This window comes from Dama dama, chromosome 32 (assembly GCF_033118175.1).
Source record: "Dama dama isolate Ldn47 chromosome 32, ASM3311817v1, whole genome shotgun sequence".
Classification (NCBI taxonomy): Eukaryota; Metazoa; Chordata; class Mammalia; order Artiodactyla; family Cervidae; genus Dama; species Dama dama.
Window position 1 is genome coordinate 36,994,438 of NC_083712.1, and position 24,679 is coordinate 37,019,116.

The window sequence follows — 24,679 nt, forward strand, 5'->3', positions numbered from 1 at the left end:
CTGAGATTCATGGATTGATCAGATGAGATCATGGATTTTTCTTGAGGTGCAGTGGAAACTGAGTCATATTTGGTGGGGTGGGAACAGTTAATAGAAGACCTTAATGTTAGGTAAATTGGCCACAATTTGGAGGCAATGTAGATTCATGGTAGATTCCTGCTCGATGGTGCTAGAAAACTATTCCAGCAAATAAGGAGCTAGCCAGAGAGAATGGACAGAGAAGACTGACTCTTCCACAGACTTTAGAGTTAGCTCTAAATAATTTGTGATTACAAAGATTGGAGGGTCAATTAAAATAAAATTGAATTCAAGACATATGTTGGGGAGGGGGTTGGTGAAAAAGGCTCCAAAGTCTTCATAAATCCACATGGTCGATGAAGAAGGAAATAATAAAAGTGGTTTTTGAAGACGAAAACACGGGGCATGTCTGGTTTAGGGAGAAGAATGGTGATCATGAGTTCCAATGACATGTGTCAACTGTTGCCCTGAGGAGAGAGCTATGCAAGGGTCTGTCCTGGTGGGTATTTGGTCCACACAGAGTGACTTTGATGGCTGAATCTCAAGAAATGTGTGTGTTTGGTATACAAAACCCATAGGAGCCAATTTCAAATAATCACAAGGCACAAGTTTTGAGGGCAGCCCCTTGCCCAGTCTGTGGGTTGGAGGCTGAACACTCCATCCGCATCTGTCATCTTGCGACATCTCCACAGTGTAATGGTCCGCAAACCCACTCTACACACACGGCATCTCTCCTCAGTCTTGCTTTCTCTGATCTGCAGCATGTGGGCTGCACATAGCTGGCCATGTCTGTTCCCTGGCAGAGAAAGGATAAGACTGGATGTGGGTGGGTAGGTAGGTGGGAAGGTAGGAATGCAACCATAAATAGCTTGTAAGAACAATGGATGCCATGGAAATGCTTTGGGAGCATCCTGTATAACAAAGGAAGCCAAAAATTAAAGAAAGGTGGGAAAGAAATGAATAACCACCAAAAATAAAGAGGTAGATTGTTCTCTCTCCCTCTCTCTGCCTCTGTGTCTCTCTCTCCCCTTCCCTTCCTTTCTCTTATGTATAAATATACACCTCTACACACATATACTCTCACCACACATGTGGTGAGACACGAAGCAATATTTGCAATACAGCACTGAGACAAAAGCAGACTGCAGAACAATATATAAAAGACAGTTCTATGTCTTTGAGGGTAAAATGATCAATTACTGTCAATCAATTTCATATAGTTTTCTGCTAATATATGTAGAAGTATCTATGTGTGCATATCATCTTATACATATAAGATCACAAGGGAAAAAAGAGCTTAGACTTGTATATATCATTTAGCATAATGGTGGTTATCTCTTGGTGGTGGAATTATGCAGGGTTTTTTTGCACTTATCTATTTTTTTTGATACAATAACTGCAGTAACTATAAATAATAAAAATGACTTTTAAAGAAAGCATAACAATTTAAAACCCTATTAAGAAACACTTTTTTTGCATCTTTAGCGAAATCATTAGAAGACTGAGTTATAATTCCTTATTATCAATTTCCATTTACCCAGAAGATACTCTTGGTGTATATGTATATGTAGACCCTGTGAAAACTGGTAGGATTTCCCCAAAAACAGATCAGCTGCCACTGGCTCAGAATTACATTTCTCTGCCTCTAAGATCCTTCTGGACCCATCTGTACACTCCAGCTGCCCGAGATCCTCTTAAAGAGGCAGAGAGGAACTGAAGTTGAGTACACAGAGCCCCGGATTTGTTGTTAGGAAGTGGGGGTGCCCTCAATAATCACAAATACACAAATCCCAATTAATTAGAAGTTCTTGGAGGATGGCCCAGGCATGGGTATTAAAAAACAATAAAACCAGGAAAAAACCTCCCAGATAATTGTAATGGGCAGCCCATGTGAAGAACCATCGCTTTCATGGATTAATTTACTAAAGGGGTCATTTGAACATGGCCTTGGAGAGAGGTGAAATTAAAACAGGATTTGGTTGACCAAGGCCAATAGCTGCGTGGCCCTGAGCCTTGTGAGAAAATGATTATGCAAACAGAATGAACGGATATGAACCATGAGGTGGGCTGTTCTTCCACAACACTGTGAGGTCTGGGGGCGGATGGGGGGAGCCCTCTCTCAAGATCATGGGAAAACAGTCTCTAATCAGACATTTCAAGCTAGGAAAATGGTCTCTGAGAGCAGCTTGCTGACGAGATACTGGTATTTCACAAAGTACAGCAGAACCCAATTTTGATGCCAATGCCGGGGAACTAAAGTCCTCGTGGGCACCAGTGACTTCCAGCCTTTCCCATGAGAAGATGCAGGCACACACACGTGCCGGATCTTAGCGTTGTCACCAATGATAGAGAAGCAGCCGTTTGAACACTAGTTACTCTGTTTCTGAAATTCATTTTATGTGGATTTCTATGGAATGTCTTTTCTAAAGATTTATAGGGGTGAAAGCTGGGGCCCATGGAGGTCTTCTCATCCCTGTCCTTCTTTTTATGTATCAGAGTAAAGTGGCACTTGCGTTTGGTGCCAGCAAGCAGAGGCCAGGAGTCGGCACACATTTCTTTTGTGTTTGGGGGTTTTTTGGCTGCGCTGGGTCTTAGTTGTGGCATGTAGGGTCTTCGTTGCAGCATGCGGAATCTTTAATTGGGGCGTGTTGGATCTGAGTTCCCTGACTGAACACTGAACCCGGGATCCCTGCATTGGGAGCGCAGAGTCTTAACCACTGGACCACCAGGGAAGTCGTCAGGCACATGTTTCTTGACTCCCATTCAAATACCCCTGAAATTCACTAGAGTTTCTGGCCTGGAGCTGTGACTGGTGTCCATGCAGCAGCATGTGGGTCATTTTTGTCCTCTGAACGAGTATGAGGATCATATTCATAACATGTGAAAGTTACAGTATTACTTATCAACTACTGTTTATCAATGCTGAACGTGTGCTAGCCCTTTGCTTCATGGCTTCTGGGTTCAATTCCCAGAACCAACATTTAAGAACCTTATTGCTCCCACTTTACTGTGGGGAACATTGAGGTCACAGAGATAGATGAAGACAGTCTGAGACTTCTGATCCGAGAGTCCGCACGAATCCCACTGCCAACGATGACAACCCTAGAGCTAGCTGGAGGTCAGAGGGCAAAATGCCTTCCTCTTCTGCTCCATGCATCCATGTGGTCCTCTGTCTGGGGTCCTTAGCCTTGGAATTTTCAGCCCCAACCTCTCTCTTCATTTTTCAGAACTGTACCAGGTAGAATCCCCGTTTTTGTTTTTACAGCTATATTCAATGTATTTTTCCGAGGAGTGGTTATATATCTCACCTGTTTTTAATCAAGTTTTATTTTGCTACCCAGAATAATCTTCATTCCTGTGGTTTAGAGAGAAGAAAATACAGTTCAGCGCAGCCAGAGCTCCGAACAGCTGTTCTGCGTGTCTCTCTGTGTGGTCCTAGCAATGCCTCACTTTCAGATGTCTCAGCCTTGGCCTGCCAGCAGGGCTGTGCCCATGCCAAATGCTTTCAGATAGCGTGCGATAAGCAAAAACTGAAGTCAGGTTAAAACCACCAAAGCCGTTTTCTTCTAATTCTTGAGTGCATTAGCATCTGGACCTTGGGAGTTTCCACCTGCTCTCAGGAAAACTAATATGGCATTGAATCTGTGCAGTCAGGGAAATGCAAGCTTTGGGCTTAAAGAAACCTGACTGTGTAAGAATCTGATCATATCAATTTGAACAAATTATCTTTTGTGGGGGTGTTTTTTTTCGAGATTTTTTTTGAATGGGCCCTTTTTAAAGTCTTTATTGAATTTGTGACAGTATGGTTTCTGTTTTATGTTTTGGGTTTTTTTTTTTTTTTTGGCCATGAGACATGTGGGATCTTAGCTCTCTCACCAGGAATCAAACCCACACCCGCTTCCCTGGGAGGTGAAGTCCTAACCGCTGGACCACCAGAGAAGATCCAGGACTTCCTTTTTAAAGAAAGATTGGCCAGAAATCACCCTTAGTCAGTGAACTTTCCCCTTACTGTAAAAAAAAAAACAAAAAACAATGGTGGCCCATTTGCAGAAGTATGATTTACACACAACTTTTAAAAGTCACTTCCATCACAAAACAGATGACAAAATACACAAGAGTTGTGCCTGATGCACATGGCAAGGATTTTCTGTCAAAATCAGCCTTTAGTGCAGAAGCGGGTTAGGGTAAGAGATCCTCCGTGAAGGATTTGGAGCCTCGCTATGCCTGTCTGCCTGGGAGGGGTTAAGGTGCAGTCAGCCAGATAATATTTACGAAGTTCTCAGATGTGTACTGTGTGAGATTTGATTCCGTTCAAAACATAATCCAGAATGACAGTGTCTCACCCCGCTTGGCTTGCCTTCAGGCTAAGGGGAAGGAGCGTACCCAGGGTGACCTTTCAAGGTCCGCTCCTTTATGGCACTCTCTGAATGTTAGCAACAGCCCCCGTGCTTGCCGCCTGATGGTGTTCCATCGACACCCTGAGAAGGCATCAATGAGAGGGCTGGCGCGCCCTGCAGATCCTCTGGAATTTGACAGAGAGTCTGAAGCAGAGTCATCCCGGGTTTCTGCCTGGTGGTAGAGTCGTGTTGGCCTGGGATAGGACCGAGGGCAGGGCAGTGGTCAGTGGAAGGACTGTGGTGTAAGGCAGACAGAGTCCCAGGTACCGTGTCTCCAAGTGATTTGCAAGATGATTGCAGAATTATTTAGTGATGGAAGATGGCAGGAGGATGGTGGATGAAGGGACATGAAAAGAATGGATAAAAATGTCTCGCTCACTTTAGAAAAGATTTGAGTGTCTCTTCTCTGTATCCATCTCAGCTGACCGCTGCCCTGCTCAATACCAGGATCAGAAGGACACCTTTCCATTAAGATCATCCGCATTTTAACAGATAATTGAGATCTGAAACCAGAAAGCATAATTTCTTAAAAACAAACCTTCAACACACTATCCTGCATCTATACCCAACAAGAACAGGAGAAAAAACAAAAAAACAAAACAGCAGAGTTTGGAACCATTTACCCAGGCCATGATAACTGCAAACCAATGCAGGATCCCTTTAAATATTTATTCATGGATCATTTTTCCACCATCATATGTAGTGAAATAGCATTCCTTACTTGAGCAGACTTCTGGCTGGATATAAAACAGGGCAGGCTGCAAGCTCACTGCTCTCATCATGCTGATAAGAATCTGGCAAATGCTACAGAGAGAAACTCTAGTAAGCCTGAGGGAATTTTACTTTAAAAGAATGAAGCAATCATCCTAGAAAAAATACTGCCAAAGAGAAAAAATTTTTTTAAATTAGAATGAAAAGGAAAAATAGGAACAACATAATCCATAGTGTCTGCAGAAAGAAAGTGTTTCCTTTATAGAGGTAGACATGAAGGAATGTAGAATATCTGCTCCGTGTGAATTTATTAAATGCAACTTTCTTTTTTTTTCTTTCTCTTTCTTTCTTTTAGATAAAAAACCTCTTCATGAAATAAAACCCCAAAGTAAGTTATTTTTCCTCTTGCGGATATCATTTGTTCTCATATTTGCTGCTTTACTGTTATATTTGTTTAGGAGCCAAACGGAATTGCAGTTCTTACGAAAGATCCAGGGCTCTTGGGGGGAGGTTTCTTCTTGTTGGGTTTGGAGTCACATATCAGAGGTTAAAATGGAAAAGAAATATGCACGCCCCTCCCCTCCTTCAGATTAAATCTCTGCTTTGATTCCGTCTGGCGGTAGCAGTCCATTTCTGTACAGCTGTCATCCAGGACTCTTATTTCTGAGATTTATCTCATTAAAATTTATAAATATTTGTCAGTATAGGCTTTCACAAGAGCAACCTTGGGCAGTAGCCTGATTATAGAACTTTCCATCAAGGAGTGGGAGGGGGCGCCTGAGAGATGAACCCTGAAATCCATGGCAACTGATTAGATTAAGAGCCACAGTGAAATGGCCAGGAACTGAACCTAACGGGGGTGGATGCTGGCTGGAGCTCTCTGTCTACTGGCTTGCTTCCTGGCGAGGCCTTTGCCTTCCCTTCTTCTTGGGCATCCACCAGATTTGGGGAAAGAAGCCCAGCTCAGATGATTGGCAGCTCCTCCTTCAGCCTCATGGTGCTCAAACCTGGCTGAACTTGGGGGCCACCTGGAAGCCTTTTATAAATCCCAGTTCCTGGGCTGTTACTCCAGAGAAATCACATGAGAAGAAGAGACTTAGAACCCAGGAATCCTCAGTTTTAAAAGCTCCTTAGGGGATTTCAATGTGAAGCTCAGATTGAGAACCAGTGTCTTAGAAAAATATTCTCAAAACTTAGATAAGCAACCACATGCATCAGAATCTTGGGATATGGTGGAAGCTGGTTAAATATGACGCTGCAAAAAAAATAGAACAAATTAATCTGAATCCCCGGTACAGGGGCAGGGAGAGCTCTGGAGAATCTACATTTTAATATGTTCCCCCAGTGACTCTCAGAAATATGTAAAGTATGTCAGGGTGTCATATAGATGCCAAAGTCCGCATGGAAGGGCCTCAGCCGTGTAGCTCTAAGCAATAGGAGAGTTTGGTTTGTAAAGCTTGTAAAAGACATTCTTGACTAGTATCTCCCATTTTAGTCTAAACCGAATGGCTTTTGATCTTTTAAATCCTAGGGTATTAAAATTCAAATAGCTTGGGAGACTTAACAGCTTTTATTAGCCACCTTCTTTGAAAGAATTAAGACCCTGTGAAGATGGACAGAAATTGGTATCTGGGGAACAAGGGTCCGGAGGCATGAGAGAAAAAGATACAGCAAAGCTGTGATGTTCCTGCTTCAGATGTTGCTTCAGGCAGGCTTGAGATAGAAGGATGCCTTGACTTCCAGAGTCTGAGAACTTCCCGAACAACAGAAACAAGCTATCTTAATTTGTTTCCCTGCCGTCTGCTGCCCATAAAGTCATCATTGGGGGTTAGGCAGCGGCTTTCAAGTCCTGCATGATGGATTTGGAACTCCATAGGAAGATAGACGATGGGGAAACCTGGTTGTGTGTTGTTTGTGTGTGTGTGTGTGTATGCGTGTGCGCACATGCGGAGAGAGGGAGAAGGAGCAGGTCGATGAGTGTCCATCTGTTCAAGACCCCAGGGTTTCCCTGGAGTAAGTGGGGTCCCCGCCACCCCCCGCCCGAGTGCCTCCTGATCATAGATCCCCCACCCCCACCCCGCCCCATCCCCTGGTCCCCGTGTGTAGCACAAGCAAAATTATGGGTAGCCATGTGGCAGCCAATATGTGTGCATGTTTTTAAATATATTTTTATTTTATTTATTTCTTGGTTGTGCTGGGTCTTCTCCAGTTGCCCGTGAGCCGGGACTACTTTCTAGTTGCCGTGAGCGGGCTTCTCATTGCGGTGGCTTCTCTTGTTGTGGAGCAAGGCCTGTGCGGCGAAAGGGCTTCCGTCGTTGCGGCTTCCGGGCTCTAGAGCACAGGCTCAGCAGTGCGCGTGCACAGGCTGAGTTGCTCCGCGGCATATGGGATCTTCCCAGACGAGGGATCGAACCTGTGGCTCCTACACTGGCCGGTGTCTTCTTCACCACTGAGCCACCAGGGAACCCTGCATGTGTGTTTTTTAAAAATTAATTTCACGCTTAGTTTGTGAGTCCAGTGCTGTTCTAATTTGGTTACATCTGTACATCCAGCCGTAAAGCCCCCAGTAGCTATTTCTGGTCCTCGGAGACTTCCTGAATGAGTTTTTGCTTGGGGTTCTCACTCCTGCACACCGTGCTTAATTGGTGGATACTGCTGCAGACTCGCTTAAACTGTTTTAATTTGTGATTTTCTAAAAATAAAACCTTAACAGAATCAATGTGATTGCAGAAGGCTCCCGGAGGCATCCGATCAGGGTTCTGGAGGCTGCATGGATAGGAGTGCATCATACGGAGGCCGGCTGCAGTTTTGTTCAGTGAAAGGGGGGCTTCGTTGAAGACTCCATGAATCATCACTGATGCAAAATCAAAGTCAATTATGAAGATAATTGAGAAACAACCTTTCCCTATATATAGCCGTGCACGTGATCCTCTGCACGGCGGGGCGGGTGGAACCCATCTCTCAGAGCCTCCCGCACAGATTCGTGTGAGGCGGGCTGAGGAACCGGCTCTGAGTCGTGGGGAGGTGTGAAAAGAAAGTGAAGTCTGAAGGTATCTGTTGGCAAATCATAATGACAAACGGGGGGAAATCTGTGCTCGGCATCGCTCATGAAAGCACTTATTGTAAATGAGATAATTTAATCAATTACATTTCCTAATGTACTAAACCGAATGTTTCATTTTCTGCTTCTGCACATCTTAAATTATCTTCAGGTGCTTTATGAGATTTAATCATAGTTAATAGAAACTTCATTACCATCAAATGTGCTTTCAATAAATGTTGTGTAACAATGTCAGGAAGTGCAGTAAAATATAGTAGGTTCTGAATGGCAAACACGCACCCCCGGAGTCAGGCTGAAAAATGGTCGCGTGTAGACAGACTCCCGGAGGCTTGGGAATGAGGCTTTGCCTAGAGGCTCCCCAAGGAGCGGCTGTTTCAGCAAGTTCACCTTAGGGATGAAAAGGATTCAGGTACCCCCTAGAAAATAGCTCAGAAGGTATTCTTTCTCCATCTCCTTCCCACGTAGTTTGGTAACTAACAGAAACACACACTAAGCACAAATCCCATTCACTGGGCCAGAGTCAATTACCTCCGGGACTTCGCCAGTTGAATGTCTCCCAGTTACCCGGATCTCAGCTTTTTCAAAACAGAATGCATCCTTCTCTGCCTCTGTTTTTAACCCAGGCCTCCTCCCATCTTCTCTCATTCAGGGAATGCTATGCCTTCAGCTCAGTAGGGTCCCACACTCGCAAAGCCTCCTAGACTGCTGTCTTTTTCCTCTCTCTTCTCCAGCTCAGTACTCAAAGAATCACCACCATCTAACCATTCTGCCATGCAGATAGATCAAGTTCACCAACTCACTCCATCTTCTCTCTTCCATACCCCTCCCTCCATTCGGCATCTTTTTATTGAGTATATCCCATGGGCGTGGACATGTTTTAGGTGGTGGAGAATCAGTACAGTACTGAGCCTGCCAGATACAGTTTCTGCTCCCGTGAAGCCTGCAGATCCAGTGAGGGAGGTGGGGGAAAAGCACAGAAAATTATATATAGAGGGCTGAGTGCCATGGAGGTGGTGACAAGTGTCATTAAGAGAAATAAAGCAAAAGAGGCTCAGATAGGGATGGAGGGAAAGTTGCTTTTTTGTGTAAGGTGTTTAGAGAAGGTCTCTGTGGTAAAGTCACCTTTAAGAAGACACCTGAAGAAAAGCAAGGGAACAGACATTCTGGAGATCTGGGAGGAGTACATCCAGGGCAAGGGAAGAGTGGGATGCCAAGGCCGTGTGATGGGAGCCTGCTGCGGTATCCAAGGAACAATTAGGCTGGGTATCTGAGCAGAGTGGCAATGGGAAGAGGCATAATAGCTCAGGTCAAAGAAGTGGGGCATGGGGGAAAAGTACCAAGTGTATTATAGGCCATGGTAACGACTTTGACCTTGACTGTGAGTGAGATGGAAAGCTATTGAAGGTGTTCATTCATGGTAATATGACCTAATATTTTCAAAGATAAACTCTACCCACTGCGTGGAATATAAACATATAGGGAACCAGAGCAGAAACAAGGAGATCTGTTACAATGATCTATTATAACAAGAGTCTATTCCAATAATCTAGGCTATTACAATATAACTTTTATAATAACCTAGATTCAAGATGACTGTGGCTTGGGCCAGATAGAGAGCATTGAAAATTGTAGAAAAGGTCCAGAATCTGAATATCTTTGGAAGGCAGAGTCAAAAGGAGTTGCCGATGGATTGGATACAGAGTATGAGAGAAAGAAAAGCATTAGAGATGATTCCAAAACTTGTATGCAACGTGAAGGATGGGCTTGCCATTACTGATCTGGGGCAAACTTGGTTTAGCATATCTGGAGGGAGGCTCAAGAGTTCGTTGTTATAAATGCTACATTTAAAATACTTCTTAAACAGGCAGTTGAATATATGAGTCTGGAAGTCAGAGGAGAATCCTGGCAGTGACATAAATCTGGGGCTTGTCAGTGTCCAGATGATATTTAAAACCAATAGGTTGAATGAGGTCACTGGATAATGAGTGTGAACAGAGAACATATCTGAGGACTCAGCCCTGTAAGACATCCACACTGAGATATAGGGCAGGTCAGAAGTTACTGCACAGGAGACAGAAAAGTAGCAGCCAGCGTAGTGATCGAAAAGCCAAGTAAAAGGAAAATGATGTCCGAGACAAAACCTGAGCATTCAGGACATCTTTCTCCCTAACCGGGATTTCTATCATTGCTTCCTGTATCTGGAGTTGGCTGACATCAGTTTATCTGATCTTTAAAAAAAAAAACATCAATTCTGGTCACCTCACTTCCGTGTTTAAACCTTTTCAAGAGCTGACCATTATTTTTAAGATAAAGTACAAGGTACTTAAACTGTCTATGGGATCTGGTCTCAGATGGCATTGTTGAGTCATATCAGCTTCTCTCAAGCTGCTTAATTATTAGGTGTTTCCCTTTCTACCCGATCAACTTCCTATATTCTTCCACCTAAGAAAGCTTCTTAGTTTTCTGAACACCCTGGGTCCATTTGGGCAGGTAGTTCTTTATATGTTGTTAATGTCAGCCAGAAAATTTTCCCTCCACCTAGTGTTACCCTGTTGAATGAATCCTTCCTTCAGGCTTCAGTCTTGCCTCTGCAAAGCCCCTAAAGTCTGAGTTAGTTACTCCTCTTATTGACTGATTGTCAAGCAGTTTCCTTATTTCTATCCTGTATGTTCACTGCGTTTCTCCCAGGCCAAATTCCCTCTCTGATAGACATCCTTCCGGCCATCTGCTAGACAGTATAGGGTCTGTTCACCCTTATGCTTGTGACATTTACCACCGTCCCCACATGGCACAGTGGTAAAGAACCTGCCTGCCAGTGCAGGAGATACAAGAGACATGGTTTCAGTCCCTGGATCGGGAAGATCCCCTGGAGGAGGGCATGGCAGCCCACTCCAGTAATCTTGCCTGGAAGATCCCATGAACAGAGGAGCCTGTTGGGCCATAGTCCCTGGGGTCACAAAAGAGTCAGACATGACTTAACAACTGAGCATGCACGCAGTAGTATGTATTAGATGTTCAATTCATACTTGTTATTATGGTCTTACATCTTCCGGCTAACTCCTCACTGAGTCTTTTATTGTTAAGGTGAAAATAAAGACTTTGCTTTTATGTATTTATTTTAACTCATTCGTGTAGTAGATATTTATTGCACAATTATTCTGTATAAATAGTCTTGGCCCTGTGAAGCGTGAAGGAAACAATAAGAAATGTTTCTTCCCTACAACTTCAGTACAAAGTAGAAGATGACAAATGATTTGAGAAGAGGGGAAGTAAGGAGGCAGTTTTTAATAATCATCTATTCAGTGCCCGGTGCTAGGTGAAAGTCCAAATGGGAAGTTTCCCAGAATCGTTTCTGTCAAAGAATGACCCCAATGTGTCCTTGTGAGTTAATTGCTCAGTCGTGTCTGACTCTCTGCGACTCCATGGACTGTAGCCCACCAGGCTTCTCTGTCCGTGGAATTCTCCAGGCAGGAATACTGGAGTGGGTTGCCATTTCCTTCTCCAGCGTATCCTTACAGTCTACAAATTAGGTGTTTCTCCTCGCCTTATTGACACTTAATCCATTCTACATCTTTTCCCCCAAGTACACTGTTTTCATCCATAGTGGAATCATGTGGATTCTCGGAATACACGTTCTTAGGTTAGAGAACTCCTCAAAAGATGCAGAGTCCACACTGGCAGGTTGGACATTCTTTTTCAGGCTGTATAGACCTGAATGGTACCTTGAACACATAGAACTATCTGCGACCTTGAACCATGCAGGTGTGCTTGCTTAGTCAATCAGTCATGTCCAACTCTTCGTCACCCTTTAGACTGTAGCCCACCAGGCTCCTCCGTCCATGGGATTTTCCAGGCAAGAATACTGGAGCAGGTTGCCATTTCCTCCTCCAGAGAATCTTCCTGACCCAGGATCAAACCCACATCTCCTGTGGCTCCTGCGCTGGCAGGCAGATTCTTTACCACTGAGGCACCTGGGAAGCCTACATTGAACCATAGTATCTTTAAAATCTCAGTAGACTTCTAAGTCTTTAAGCTAACATTAGGTGACTGGCATCAGTGCTAATCTTCTAGCCATGGTTTACAGGATAATTCTTTTTCTATTTTACCCATCATTTTTCTTCATCTCCTGCTGATTATTTTCCATTACATAAATATAGCATTTTCCCAAATTGCATGACTTGTTTGTCCTTCAGAATCATTCCTACTGTGAATCAGTTCAACTCGAGCATATGTGCAACATTTGAAATGTTCTTACTGCTTGTAATCTTTTTACTAACTAATTGTTATTCCATCATAAATGTATGCCTTTTCGTATGACCATGTTTAAGAATGTCATTGACCTTACTGGACACGATGAAGTTTCCTCCATTAAATACCTTGGAACTAATCTCAGGCACAGTGAATAAGTGATAGAACGAAATGTTCTTCAGCAGCAGAGTAACTCAGGGGACTTGCTAAAAATGTGAATTCACAGGTCCCATCTCCCCACGTATTACTATATTCAAAGTTAGAACTTATATCTTGAATTCCCAGAGTAGAAAATGAAAGTGAAGTCATTTTCTCAAGGGCTGGATTTCAGATCCTGCTTTTTGACTCTCTCCATTTTACCTTGGTCTTCCTGATGGGGAAAAAGACAGTTCTTTTGCAATCCAGAGGTATAATTACCAGATAAAATAGAGAACCCTTGGTTATATTTGAATTTCACATCAGCAGTGAATACATTTTTGACATAAGCGTGTCCCAAATATGGCATGAGAAATATTTCTACTCAAGTTATACATTCTTGATCAGAAATTCAAATTTAACTGTGTCATATTTGTAGTTGCTTAATCTGGCAACTTTACTGAAAAGAATAAAACATGTCTGAATGTGCATTCTCAAGAAACATTTTATTAAATAGATTATCTGTACTGTCAATCTTGGGAGAATGGTTAGAATTAAAACATATTGGAGGAGGGAGCCTTTCAGTAAAAGCAAAACATCTGAACAAAAAAAAAAGAAAGAAATCTACTGAAGTACAAAGTCTACTTGAAGAAAATGGATCTGGGCAATCCTCATTTTATTGTGCTTTGCAGATACCGTTTTTTTTTTTTTTTTTTAACAAGTTGGGATTTGTGGCAGCTCTGCATTGTCAGATGATAGCTACCATTTTTTAGCAATAAAGTATTTTCTAGTTAAGGTATAGCCATTGTTTTATTTAGATATAATACTATTGCACACTTCACAGACTACAGTATAATATAAACATAACTTCTGTATGCACCAGAAAACCAAACAAGTTGTGCCTGTCTATGTGATATTTGCTCTTTGCAGTGGTCTGAAAGTGAACCCATAATATCTTTGAGTTATGTCTATAATCAGATTCACTTAAAGAGTAGGACCCATGTTGTTCTTCAGTTGCTAAGTTGTGTCCAATTCTTTGTGACCCCATGGACTGCACCACGCCAGGCTTCTCTGTCCTTCACTATCTCCAGAGTTTGCTCAAATTCATGGCCATTGAGTTGGTGATGCCATCCAAGCATCTCATCCTCTGTCACCCCCTTCTCCTGCCCTCAATCTTTCTCAGCTTCAGGCTCTTTTCCAGTGAGTTGACTCTTCGCATCAGGTGGCCAAAATATTGGAGCTTCAGCATCAGCCCTTCCAATAAATATTAAGGGTTGATTTCCTGTAAGATTGACTGGTTTGATCTCCTTGCTGTCCAAGGGACTCTCAGGAGTCTTTTCCAACATCACAGTTTAAAAGCACTAATTTTTTTGTGCTCAGCCTTCTTTATGGTCCAGCTCTCACATCCATACATGACTACTGAAAAAACCATAAATTTGACTATACAGACCTTTGCTGGCCAAATGATGTCTCTGCTTTTTTACACACTGTCTAGATTTGTTATAACTTTCCTTCCAAGGAGCAGGAGTCTTTTAATTTCATGGCTGCCATCACTGTCCACAGTGATTTTGGAGCTCAAGAAGGTAAAGTCTGTCACTGTTTCCGTTGTTTCCCCATCTATTCACCATGAAGTGATGGGACCGGATGCCATGATCTTTGCTTTCTGAATGTCGAGTTTTAAGCCAGCTTTTTCACTCATCTCTTTCACTTTCATCAAGAGGCTCTTTAGTTCCTCTTTGCTTTCTGCTATAAGGGTGGTGTCATCTGCATATCTGAGGTTATTGATATTTCTCCCTGCAGTCTTGATTCTAGCTTGTGCTTTATCCAGCCTGGCATTTCACATAATGTACTCTGTATAGAAGTTAAATAAGCAGGGTGGCAATATGTAACTTTGGCATATTCCTTTCCCAATTTGAACCAGTCCATTGTTCCACGTCCAGTTCTGACTGTTGCTTCTTGACTGGCATAGGTTTCTCAGGAAGCAGGTAAGGTAGCCTGGTATTCCCGTCTCTTAAGAATTTCCCACAGTTGGTTGTGATCCACACAGTCAAAGGCTTTAGCATAGTCAATGAAGCAGAAGTTGAAGAGTCCATATAGAGGAGAAACGAGCAAAAATAGCTGAAAACTAGGATGGGGCAAAGCAGAAAGTATCTTGAGCCATAAGGGAAGTCCCTGTTAGAGTGAACTCGACGCCTACTCAAGAGTCATTGATAGGTTTTGAAGTGGCAGGACCAGAACTGTGTTTGGGGAGAGTAACCCACGGGTTTAACAGTTCAGAATGAACAGAGACTGGAGCCTGGGTACCAGGGTAGATGAGGCTGTGCGGAGTGGGTGCCTCCTATCCAAAGTGAGATGTGAGAGGCACTGGGGATGTTTCGGTAAGGCGTGTGAGTCATTTGGGGAAGGGGTCGATGGGCAGAAAAGGAAAGGAGACTCTTCAGGCTCAAGCCTGGTCCCTGATGATGTCATTACTAGAAAAAGGGAATTCAAGAAAATACTTGAAGAGATGAGAACGGTGACCATATAAATCAGCTGGCAAATTTGAGATGTTAGCACAACGCACAGTGGTGTGGTGGTTTTTATCCATTGAGCAGGAGGAAATATAGGATGAGGACTTCAGACAGGAGTCAAGGCAAGAGATCCTGATTCAAGACTGTTTGTCATCAAGGTAGTTAGCACTGTCTGATAGAGTGGTTGTGAACAATCTTGAAGAGGAAACAGTGGTTTGGGCAAAAGTCAGAATTTAATAGCATAAAAGAGCAGTGAAATGTATAGAAATAGTGAACAAGTTAAATCATGATAGAGCCTGGCAGTGGGCTGAGCCCATGTGAAAAGAAGTAAAGCATGTCTGTACGTTCTGACAGGAATGATCTACAAGGTGTTGTACACAGTGGGGAAAAAAGGCAACATAATAAAGGAAATCATGGAAATATAATAATGATTATATAACTTTTAGAGTAAGGATGGTAAAAAAAAAAAAAAAAAAACAACATGGAAATTTACATTTTTTTCCCGAAAGATCTCAACTATACTATCAACAGTGGTTACTTTTTTTTTAATTTTGTGTATTTTTTTATTGAAGTATAATTCATTTACAATGTTGCATTAGTTAGGTGCACAGCAAAGTGAGTTTGTTTTTCAGATTCTTTTCCCTTCTAGGTTATTACAAAATATTAAGTATAGTTCCCTGTGCTATACCATAGGTCCTTGTTGGTTATCTGTTTTATATATGGTAGTGTGTATATGTTAATCTCAAACTCCTAATTTATCCCACCCCCTCCCTTTTCCCCTTTCATAACCATAAGTTTGTTTTCTATGTCTATGGATCTATTTTGTATATAAGTTCATTTGTATCATTTTTTATTCCACATGTATGCAATATCATATATATTGGCTTAGTTGAAGGATAAATTTTTTCTTGGTGTAGTATAAGTTTTTATAGTTCCTAAAACACTTCCTCATCCTGTGTGTATTTTCTGTTTATCCTTTTATTTCAACAGGATAAAGGTTAACTGGTTAGGGAAATTATGATCAAGAAAGGTTTAATGTTTTAAAAAGTGCTTTTTGTAGGTCTTTTCAACAAAGAGCTTAGAATTTCATGGATATGAAAAAAGACTGCCTCTTTCAGAGATCTATCAGAGAGTAAGTCAGGAGAAGGATTGGGGTAGCAGTGATTAGGGAGACCAGGCCGTGGTTTGGAGGCCAGAAGGCAAGGCTCAGGTGTGGAGGCAAAGTTGAACGATGCGAGACCGAAAGGGAATAATGAATGAGGCCAGGTCCCTGCGGAGGCAGGAGAGGGCGGATCAGAGCTGGCCTGACACAGAGGAGCAGCAGCTGTTGGGGGAACAGGGAAAGGGAAAGGGAAAGGAAAGCACGGATGGAGCAGAGGAATTTTGAGTTGCAGGGGAGGGTGTGTGTGCGCTGGAGGGAAGGGGACTCACATGGAAAAACGGGCAGTGAGAAAGCAGAGGTGACGAAGAAAGCAAGCCAAGTTCAGAGTAACTGTGTTGATGAAGAGCTGTTCTTGGTCATGGGACATGGATACAATAATTATTAGGCTGCAAAGAAGGCCCAGGTGGGTTTGCAGAGCACTGGGTTTTTGATGATCCCCGCCAGTCTAGTTGGTGGGTTCCTCCAGCAGGGCTGGTTGACCCAGTGAGGGAGAAGAGGATGGTTACACCATTGGGAGTGAAGACAAGTGGGTGTCCAAACCCCACATTTGCCATTTTCTCATGAAGAAGCCTCTACCCTATCTGAACCTGTGCCGTCATCTGTAAAAGAAGACGTAGAATACTTCTATGGCAAACAGATTTGGTTGTGAGCATGAGAATATGATCACACCCGCAGTTCTCAGAGAAGCAGACACGAGCTTAAGGCTCCATTACTGGGTTACCCTTGCCATCAAGAGGTTTTTTTGCTGAAATTCAGCCTCCTTACAGTAAGTCCCCCACATACAAACGAGTTCTGTTCCAAGAGCATGTCTGTAAGTCCACTTTGTTCGTAAGTCTGACAAAGTTAGCCTAGGTACCCAGCTAATACAATTGGCTATATAGTACTCTACTGTAATAGGTTTATAATATTTTTCACACAAATAGTACATAAAAAAACAAGTACCAAAAATAAAGAGAGTATTTGTTTTAATCTTTCAGTACAGTACCTTAGAAAGTACTAATACAGTATTACAGTGCAATAGCTGGCATACGGGGCACATTTGCATCTTTGAAATTTCATACCTTGAAGGCTCATATGTTGGGACTTACTGTATGCTGGATTAAATCTCATAGGCAGAGTTTTGGGTGAAATAGAAAAAGCTTTATTTCTTTGCCAGGCAAAGGGGGCCACAGTGGGCTAATACTTTCACGTCTGCATGCCCCGCCCTGGAGAGGGTAGTGAGGAGTTGTATAGTCATGGTTCAAAGAATACATGTAAATCCACGGCTGATTCATATCAATGTATGACAAAACCCACTGGAAAAAAAAAATAATAATAATAATAATAAAAAATAAAAAAAAAAAACAAAGAGGACGTGATCAGCTCATGGACATTCTTCTGATTGGCCGGTGGTGAGGTGAGAAGGAAACAGCATCATCAACTTAATGGTTCCAGCTGGTCTGGGGCCTGTGTTCTTGTGGTCAGCAGTTTTCATCTGGGGTGGGGGGCGCGCTGCTTCCCGCATGTCAGCTACTTATCTGTATCTTTTAGGGAACGGGTAGTGCGGCGAGTCTGCCAGGTGGCAGATTCAGAGTCTAAATTGTTAGCAGTTCCCCAGCCCAGCAGCCATTTTTTGTTTCTACGTCTTCATGCTTCCCAGTCGTTAACTTCTGAGTCGGCCTCTTACTGCAGAAGACGAGGACACAGGGGCTTGTGCCCGCTTTCAGTATCAGGCGGTGCAACCAGGGCAGAGGTTCACACTGGGATAGGCAGTGAGCCGGGGAATCGATTCTGGAGTCACGCTGCCTCAGATTGAATCCCAGCTCTGCTACTTATCAGTCATGAGGCTTTGGGCAAGACAAGTGATTTTCTGGCCTCAGTTTAGATATTTAAATTGGCGCCTTTTTACAAGTTTGTTGGAAGGATTAAAATGAGTTAATCAGTGTAAATAAAAGACTAGAACAGTGCCTGGCGTATGGTAAGTGCTATTGAAGAGTGTGCAGCTGTCGTTGTTAATGACAACAAGGAGGTTTTGGAGGATGGCAAGGTGGAAAAGTCAAGATGCCGACTGATGATGGGATTATGAGATTCCAGGCAATGCAAGTATCATCAGAACTGCTGACCATGGTTGACCGGAGCTGACCACTTAAAAGCTATTTTCTGATTTTTTTTTTTTTTTTTTTCAAGAAAAAATATGGTTTCTCAATGACAAGTATGAACAGTTTGAACAATAACTTCTGTTATGTGTTAGCTTGCAGTTAAATGTTTTGGCACATCCCTCAATGTCTACAGCCCTCAGACAGCCCTGTCTGTACCTCTGGGCCAGGATGAGGAGGGGCTGGGCTAGAGACTGGGCTGTTTCCTGGGAGTCCAGCAGAGCAGCTAATTCTTATGTCTTCCACTCCTTTTGTCTCTCTCAGCCTTCTCTTTGTGAATCTCTGTTGTGTGAATTCCTTAGTAATTCACTGCCTTATGTACATCAAGTCAAGTCGCTGAGTTTTTTCCTCCTAAAACAAGAGCAGTGGTCATTCTACAGTATCTAATAAGATAAAAACAGAATACTGTATGTTTTTCTTGACTTTTTCTTTTATAGTGCAGTATAGTTGATTTACATCATTGTGATAGTTTCAGGTGTACCTCGAAGTGATTCAGTTATGCATATGCATGCATCTGTTCTTTTCAAATTCTTTTCTCATTTCAGTTGTTAACATGACATTGAGCAGAGTTCCCTGTGCTGGACAGTAGGTCTTTGTTGGCCTGTTTTAAATCTAGCCATGTGTACATGTCAGTCCCACATTCTCTAACTGTATGTTTTGAAAGGCATTTTCTTGTGCTCCTTTATTCATTTTGTGTAGCTATCTGATCCTATAAAATAGATTCTAATCTGATAGTTAAACTCATGGGAATGAGCCAAATTTCCGTGAATAAGTGGCATTAATATGTCTTTTAAGTGAGAGTCCTATGAAGAGAGGAAGGCAAACTAAATAAACAGCCCTTAAATTTAGTCCTTGGGGTACATGAGTCACTATGAATGACTAGGTATGGTTATAATTCATAAGTACAGGAGCTTGTGAATACTTAGTTCTTGAACTCTGAAGTTCGAAAGGACTTTGAAAATCACTTAGCCTTTCTCACCAGCTTTGACCAAAAATATAATAACTGCAGACTATTGTCAAGTCATGCTGGTTTTGAGAAACTCTAGAGGAGATTTCACAAGCTTCCTCAGAAATATAGTGCAGTTTTTTTTTTTTTTAACAACCTTCCTTGTAGAAAAGGTCATTTTAATATCTAACAGAGTCCCAATTGCTATAATAAAAGGCCAGGTCCTCCTCTTCAGCCCTTGTTAGAGTGGGTGACAAGCTGGTTTCTAGCTTCATCATAAATGAAGGTTCATTGGGCACCTACTGTGAGCTTCTTTTTAGAACCACGCTTTATGCATTAAAGATCCCCACAAGCCACTTTATAGTTCTCTTTTCTCCAGGCCAAATGAACCCATAAACATTTCCTTTCCAGGGTCCTAGTTTCCAACTATTAATCTTTGCAGCCTTTCTCTGTAGATATTTCACACTCCTTCCAGCAATGAACAGATCCCTCTGTAGTTTCTGACTAATTTGAAATATAAGAGATTTCCCCATCTTTTTTATTTTTGTTTTCTTTAGCCTATAGATCATGCACAGTTTTTTATATCACATGTTGCATCCTTCTAAACTTGGCCTAAAGCTTTCACGGTGCTTGGAGAGAGGAAACAGGGGTGGAAACCCAGGAAAGACATCAATCACACATAGATATGTACAACAGAAATCCAGAAAGAAAAAACAAAACAAAACAAAACACCCTATGCCCACAAAGGCAGAATAGCCTGATCAAAGCTTTTTGTTCAGAATGAGTTGGAGAAAACAAACCAGCCCCAGATGTGAGAGTGGGCAGACAGATGTAAATATGCGTGTGTAGCTGCAAGGAAAAGAGGGTCTCTTTGGCAGGGGTTCTGCAGTCTCCCTCAGGCTGGTCTGAGTCCAGGGAGCAATCAACAAATAGTTGTACAGGATGACTCACACATTTCTGGGGGAAATGACAGAGAAGTGCTTGTGCCAAGTGTCAAGCGGGTAGGACGCCTTGGCATTCAGGTCATTAACCATCAAAAGATCCAAAAAGAGTTCTAGGAACCATAAGTGATGTCAGAGTTTAGAGAACCAGGGGTTGGCAGGGTTGGTGGACTAGCCAAGGCACAGTCCAGCTGTCTCAGAGGAGGGGGCCCTGTGCTGACAGATGGGTAGATAGGGTTGGGTAGGGCTTAGATGCCTAGAGGGATGGGGGGTATATGACAAGGACCCATCGTTATAATCTGAAAGGGGCACAGGGCCTTTGGCTAGCAGGTGGGAGCAGTGACTTCTGGTGTTCTTCCAATGAGAGCTGAGCGTGAGCACACATACACGCGTGCACATGTGGAGGGGTTCTGCTATAGCACCCTTCCAAGTGCCCATGTGCTCGCAGACACATACATCCAGCCTAAACCTCAGGTTCTCCTGGGGCCAGTCCTGGACACACATGAAAAGGGAATCAATTACACTGGTAAGGACACAGGAATCTTACAGGGAAACCTCCTCTACTGTCCTGGAGAAAAAAAGATTAGCAAATCGTGGGGCAGGGGGAAAAAAAGGAAGAATGAGATGAAATAAAAGCAGGTAAATAGAGAAGAGAAAAAGAGGAAGAAGAAGGAAGTAGGTGACTCAACTTTAGAAGACTGAGCTCTAAGGATGACTGAGATCTTTTGAGATGCGCACGTGTGGGCTTGAGGATTCTACCTCTGTAGAATCTACCTCTGTAGCTGTGTCTACCTCTGTAGCAGCACTTGGATACCGGGGTCCCATCACAACCTTGTCTTTTAGACAAGAAACAACCGAGAATGTGGACCACATGTTAATTCAACCAGATGTCCTCATTTCCTCTGAGCAGTTGACCCGTCACAAGTGTATGTTGAATGAATGAGATCATTAGATGCAGAAACTTCAAATTCCCAGGACAGATTGTTCTTGTAAAAGTGAATCCCATGGACTTCTGAGTCTGGGTCAAACTGTCCCACCAGGTGCTAGGGTGAGCCTCCTAGGGAAGCAGTGATCCCTGTCCAAGTCTCTCTCCCTTCTTTCCCTACCCTAACCCCAAAGTCCCCATATTCATTTCTAAACATTCTGTAATTCAGTATTAAGAGGTTCTGCACATATTCCTGGGAGAGCAAGCACAATGAGCTATATCCAACGTTGATACCTTCGTCTGAAGGCGGAGGGTCCTTTCCTAAAATAGAACTTGTATCCTGAGAACAGAGAATTCTGGTTACCTGGGTAGCAAGAGTGGATGCCATAAACAGCAAGATAGGAATCCAGGGGAACAAAGACAGTGTGTTCCTGCTGCTGAGTTTGGTGTCAGGATTTCAGGTCCAGTGAGGTCCATTTTCAGCAGAAGTACTTTTACGCTGGTCATGCTCTGGCTCCTAGTCCTTCCTATTTTCGTACCTGGGAAGCTAAAGATGTCTTTGGTCTACTTTGCCAGCTCGGTGACAGAGCGGCTGCATGCAGGACACGGCCGGGCTCTTTCTCTGTGTGTTCAGTTGCCGAGCAGGTGTATTCTCTCCAGACACACCTTTTAAGATGATGGAGCCATCAGTGAACTGCGCCCAAGGAGCTGGAAGGAAGAAGGGGGAAGGCCCATTGGTTTCAGTCCAGTTCTCTCCCTTTTCCTGGCATCCTGGCTTGCTGTGCCTGTTGTGGTCTGTCTTCTCTCTCCTCTAATGACTCCCTCCAAGGAACGTAGGAGGAGGGTGAGACTGAATGGGGTGATGACTCCCCTTCTTTATCCCCACATGACCTAGATGGACCCTGGAACTTCGGTGGTGGCATCAGTCTTCACCCCTGTGTATCTGGGGGGCTGGGGAAGACCACCACTGATACCCCACCATCCCTAGCCCTCCCCCATTTGGACCACCATGAAGCTGAACTACAGCCCAGATCACACTGTTTCTCAACACCTCCCAGGTTGCTGTTATGAAAAGCATCTGATCACCCTCTGACCTTTCCGATACTGTTCTTTGAGATGACAGTGTTTTTCTCCCCCCATGAATTATGTGTTGGCCGCCCTATTACTGAACTGGTTCTGCCTGATTTCCTTGTTCCTGCTTTCATTTGGCGGCACCTTATTTTATAGTCCACTAACTTTGTTGAAAATAAATTTAGTAGTGTGGTTAGTCTTACTCACTTGATAACGTAAGTACCATATTAGGGTGCGGTGAACGTAGGCTAAGGGCTGTGCAATTACAAGGTAAATATATCATGGGTTTATTTTATCTGCTAAACCCAGCAGGGGTGACAGAATAATTACTTTTGGACCTGTTTAGTATGCCTACCACATAGTCTGTAAGATCAGTTAGGTAGTGAAAACTTGCCACCTCCCATTGTTAACACACTTCAAGACTTACATGTTCTTGGGTAGATGTCATGCTGAATTGCACTGGCCATTCTGAGGCTCCTCAGGAATCAACCGCACCCCGAGGACCTCTAGCGAAAGGGTTGGGAAGCAGCTACAGTGTTATATCTTGGGGGATGGGGAGACACCCGCCACATCTAAATTCCAACTAACGCTTTTATTTTTGCTTTGCCCATGCGCTCAATAGGATGGCGTAGGAGAGGTACGGGAGAAACAGCATGTGCCCTTAGAGGCCAGCCCTCTTCCGCAGAAACACCTCCAGAGTCAAGCATCCAGCCGGTGCCAGGGAACATTCACCACGAGCATACGAGTGCCCGGGGCCGGGTGCTTTTCACCTCTCACAACAGAGAGTCACTCATAACGATTGTAAATACCCTGATGACTGTCAGCATTCTGATGAAGTGAGTGGCGTGGGCCAAAGCTCAAGTTCATACTCCTGAGCTCTGGTCTCTTGACTCATAGACCACGCCTTATCACCCAAGAATGCTCCCTGTGAATGCATGCGCCCAGGCCGTAGACAAGCAGAGCGGTTCACCCGTATTTTGTCATTGTACGTGGGTCTCATGTCTTCCAACAAAAATGAAATATATATATATTAAAAAAAAAAAAAAAAAACTTTGCAGGGCAATAAGACTTCCTAAAACAAGCAAATTAAGCAGTTGCCTGTTTTTCCTTGAAAAATCGTATATTCTTTGCAAAATTGCTTCTGTTGCAGATTCCATTACATGGTAAGCTACCTTAATGCAGTTAAGTTATTTAACTAGCATCCCTTTGATTTATACAAGGTCTTCTAGAAACATGATTATTGTTGGAGAGTCCAACTCGCGACTAGCCACATCTATCATTTCGCCTGATCCGTAGCTCCAAAAATTCCAATAGTGTTTCATTCTGTGTCCCGGGGTGGCTCTTTGGCTCTGAGCCCATGTTGGCCATTGAGGATTGCTCTTGTGTCTTTCAGGCATCGAGAATGCCAGCGACATCGCCTTGTACTCGGGCTTGGGTGCTGCGGTGGTAGCCGTTGCAGTGCTGGTCATCGGCATCACCCTGTACAGACGCAGCCAGAGTGACTATGGTGTGGACGTCATCGACTCTTCTGCATTGACAGGTGGCTTCCAGACCTTCAACTTCAAAACAGTGCGTCAAGGTCAGCGGCGTAGGGCCCCCAACAGCACGTCCTCAAGACCGTAGACCACACTCACGCAGGACCCTTGTGTTCTTTGATCCTGTGTGAGGGTGGCTCTCGGCACTGGGAGCTGCTCCAAAGTTGTCTTCACACCTTAGGATGCCAGGTTTGATGGAGGAGTCTGTCTGAGTTCTTGGCTGCAGTGAGGACCAATGGGTCTCAATTGACTATTGTTGTTTAGTCGCTCAGTCGTGTCTGACTATTCTGCAACCCTTGGACTGTACCCCACCAGGCTCCTCCGTCCGTGAGATTTCCCAGTCAAGAATACTGGAGTGGGTTAACATTTCCTTCTCTTGGGGATCTTTCCAACCCAGGGTTGGAACCTGAGTCTCCTGCATTGCAGGCAAATGCTTTACCACTAAGTCAGCATGGAAGCTCCTCATTTTACCATTACCCACATTTTAAATATGGCGTGTCCATCTTTGATATGTAGTCAGTGTCTCAGGTCACCCAACTTTCTATTTTAACCAGCCTGCTTTGGGAATGTATATTTAGTTAACTAAAATATTGATTATTCAAAGCTACAAACCAATGACTCTACCAGGCATATTTATTACACTATTTATTAGATGGAGTTATTTTATTCAGTGGAGTTATTTCTATTTTAAATAAGTAAAAGGATTTTAGAGGATGTATGATGGGCCAGTTAACCAGAGAAAAAATGAAATTCTCTGCCTTTGCCACCTTGAAGCAGTCCTCTGTTGTAGGGGAAGGAAAATTCATCATGTCAAACAATAGCACTATTTCATTTTTAAAACAGAAGAGTCATTTGATTTTCTCCTGCCAACTAACTCTGTTCCT

At 43.3% G+C, this 24,679-nt stretch overlaps 1 protein-coding gene across 2 annotated transcripts in view; it reads left to right on the forward strand.

Moving 5' to 3' along the window:
- UNC5D (unc-5 netrin receptor D) overlaps positions 1-24,679 on the forward strand; it is a 615,641-nt gene that overhangs the window by 511,291 nt on the left and 79,671 nt on the right. The window contains exons 8-9 of one of the 2 annotated variants that reach the window (XM_061134611.1): positions 5,482-5,514; positions 23,654-23,839. In XM_061134611.1, coding sequence (XP_060990594.1) covers positions 5,482-5,514; positions 23,654-23,839 — 219 coding nt within the window. The remainder of the gene's footprint in view (positions 1-5,481; positions 5,515-23,653; positions 23,840-24,679) is intronic. The other variant, XM_061134612.1, reaches the window with a different exon arrangement.